This window comes from Neopelma chrysocephalum, unplaced genomic scaffold (genome assembly GCF_003984885.1).
Source record: "Neopelma chrysocephalum unplaced genomic scaffold, ASM398488v2 Primary Assembly neopelma1_95778, whole genome shotgun sequence".
Taxonomy (NCBI): Eukaryota; Metazoa; Chordata; class Aves; order Passeriformes; family Pipridae; genus Neopelma; species Neopelma chrysocephalum.
The window spans coordinates 1-2757 of record NW_020924441.1 but is presented as its reverse complement, the minus strand read 5'-3'; the positions used below and the strand labels follow the sequence as shown (position 1 = coordinate 2757).

At 40.5% G+C, this 2757-nt stretch overlaps 1 protein-coding gene across 1 annotated transcript; it reads left to right on the top strand.

The window, feature by feature from the left end:
* Nucleotides 1-1157: 1157 nt before the first annotated feature.
* On the top strand, nt 1158-2736 carry LOC113980985 (hyaluronan mediated motility receptor-like; the record flags this gene model as incomplete). Its single annotated transcript, XM_027708224.1, has 3 exons — nt 1158-1229; nt 1623-1795; nt 2615-2736. Coding segments are annotated over 3 exons (367 nt in total), but the record flags the coding sequence as incomplete, so codon positions are not given.
* Between the last annotated feature and the right edge of the window lie 21 nt (nt 2737-2757).

Here is a 2757-nt window from a genome sequence, read left to right as displayed (position 1 = left end):
GCTTCATTTCCACGTTTTCCTGCTTTGCAAGTGAAGTGCAAAGGAATGTAGAACATTCAAAAGGAAAAGTAGCACAGTTAGAAGAAAAACTGTAAGTAGTAAGAAGGGAATTGACTTGGTTGACAAGATTCCATCTAACTGTGCTTACAGCTTATCTCTCAGAGTAAGCAAAACAGGGGCTGTATCCCTGCTGAGAAGGAACAGACATTATCAGTGTTGGTAACCTGGAAAAAATGTGGTGGAATGAACTTGTAAGAACTGCTGTGTTCTTATAAAATGACCATACAAAACATTGTTCCTTCAGAGTATTTCCAAAAGACAGACTGTACCATCTCAACCCTTTGTCTTCCAGTGTGGTATGGGTGGGATTTTCTTGGGTATGGGATGGGGAGGGAAGACATAAGTCTTGAGAACTGTTGTTCATCTCGGAGCAAGCCATTCATGTGGATTGGATACTTCTGGCTCTTTAGGCTACTAAGTTAGGAATAAGCAAGAATGAAAAAGCTTTAGAGCAGGAGCTGAAATCCTAATTCAGCAGCCAGGCATTTCACACAGATTCCCTGGACACGTGGGTGTTCTCCAGAGAGTGGCACTGAAGAGCCACTGTGGTGCCTTCCCAGTTGCTTTGTCCTGGACGTTCTCTGAACAAAGGCAGCTGCAGAGTGGCTTGGCTTCAGCAGCTCTGTGTAGATAGAGACTGAGATCTAAATCAACACTTCCTGTTCTGCCCAAATAATGTCACTTGCAGCACAGGAACAGTGCACTGTTTTTGCTGAGGATGGTGACCTCTGAAGGATGAACTTCTATTTTAGGTCAGTTTTGCCTGATTGGCACTGCAGCACAACTGGAATGTTAAAATACACAAAGCTGATAATGCAGGTAGTGCCCGTCACAAAGAGAGGACGTGATAATTTGCTACAACAACTGCATTATGTTTATGCATTATGATGTTTGTGGCATGTTGCTTGTGGCAGAATATGGCTCAGCATCTTTACTGCAAATGAGGAGACCATATGGAACAAGTATTAAAAGAGGGTAGAATCCCCATGTAGAGCCAAGAGCAGTTTGTCAGCTAAACTGGATTATGAAAGGTGTGTGTTACTGTGTAGCTCTGGATTTGCTTAAATATATCCATCCTAAAAACTTCCTGGGTTTAGGTCTGCTGAGAGAGAGAAAGTTGTAGAAAAGTCTGACCCTGAAAACCTCCTAGAATCCATCACAGAGCTCAGGTAACAACAAATTGTTCTCAAGTTGGCTGGGGTAAGTTAAAAGGTGGTAAAACTAAGCCTGGCTTATGACTGGTGAAGTAGAACTTTGGCAATAATTGTAGAGGAGGGAAAAGAAATCAGGTATTTTTCCACACAATGGAAAGTAATTGTAAGATATTATTTTAATTATCTTTCTAAATGCCTCTGTGCTTTTTCTGGGCTGAGCAATACTGTGGAAGAGTTTTATGTCCATGGAAACCAGTCTTACAGTGCAAAAAGTTGTTTGGAAAAGTAGGTGAAAGCAGTTTTTTCTATTGGAAACCAACACTCCTAAGCATTTTTCCTTTGGGTTGAAGTGTAAACTTACAAATAAAATTTAGTAGTAACAAGTGCCTGAATTTTCTCCTACAATAGTGTTACAGAAACTGCTGAGAAATACAAAGCCGATATTGCTCAGCTGGAGGAGACACTGATTAAGAAAGACCAAGATATTGAGATCCTGAGGGATACCCTCAAAACAAAAGAGGAATCATGTAAACTGATGAAAGAACTTAATGAAAAGTGTCAATTGCTTCAAGAAGAAAAAGGTAAGTTTTAGTACTTGTATGCTCTTCCTTCTGTAGGATGATTGACATATCTTAAATCATCTCCAATAGGTTTGTTCTAAAATGTCACTTTAGCCTGGTTTGTTCCAAGTTAAAAGTCAAGTCTCTGAGCTCCAGCTGAAAACAGCTGGACATGTTTTTAACAATGGGGAAATGACTTCACGTCTGACCCCTATTAAGTCTGATTGGGTGTTTCCATGGAGGTTTACTCAAGCAGACAGTATAGAATGAAAATAGTTTGCATAGTAGGAGTGGCTTTAATCTGAAAGGCGACCACTAAGAAGTTCTTGTTCCTTTCTCTTCACTGAGAAGCAGGATAATATTGTCTGAATTCACTGTTAGCAGCTTGTGCACGGGTTCATTGAGGTATTGGCAATGTGTCAAGGATCCTTCACCTCCTTACCCCTTCTCTCCCAACACCCCCAACTCTGCAGTGTGAGACAGGTGCTCAGTTCTCTGTACCAGTTGACTTCTGTCTGCTAGTATTCTGTGGAAGAAGCTTTGGGGAAATCATCTAGTTTTTCCCCAGCCATAGTGCTGTTGTGATGAAGGCTAGTTGCTTGATCCAAACATTCCTGCCCTTCAAATTATTTTCAAGTGATGTACTTTGAGCAGATTTTGAGGAGTTTCCACATGGGTTTAAGATCTGGGTTTGTTTTGCATGGGGTGTTTTTGTTTGTTTGTTTTTCCCTTGCCAAACTAACTTGCAAGCTGGAATGGAAGTACTATTAAAAATAGATACTGTAGTTCTTTGAAAATGGAGGAGGCAATTTGTGTTATATTGACAATTTCTCAATGCAGAGAAAGAGTTGTCTGAGACCAGAGGAAAATTCCTGAGTATAAATGCTGAAATAGGAGACCTGAAAAAAAAAATTGTTTTGGAGGAAGGGCAACACAAAAAACTGCTTCAGAAACATGAGGAGGTTGTCTCTCAGCTGCAGCAA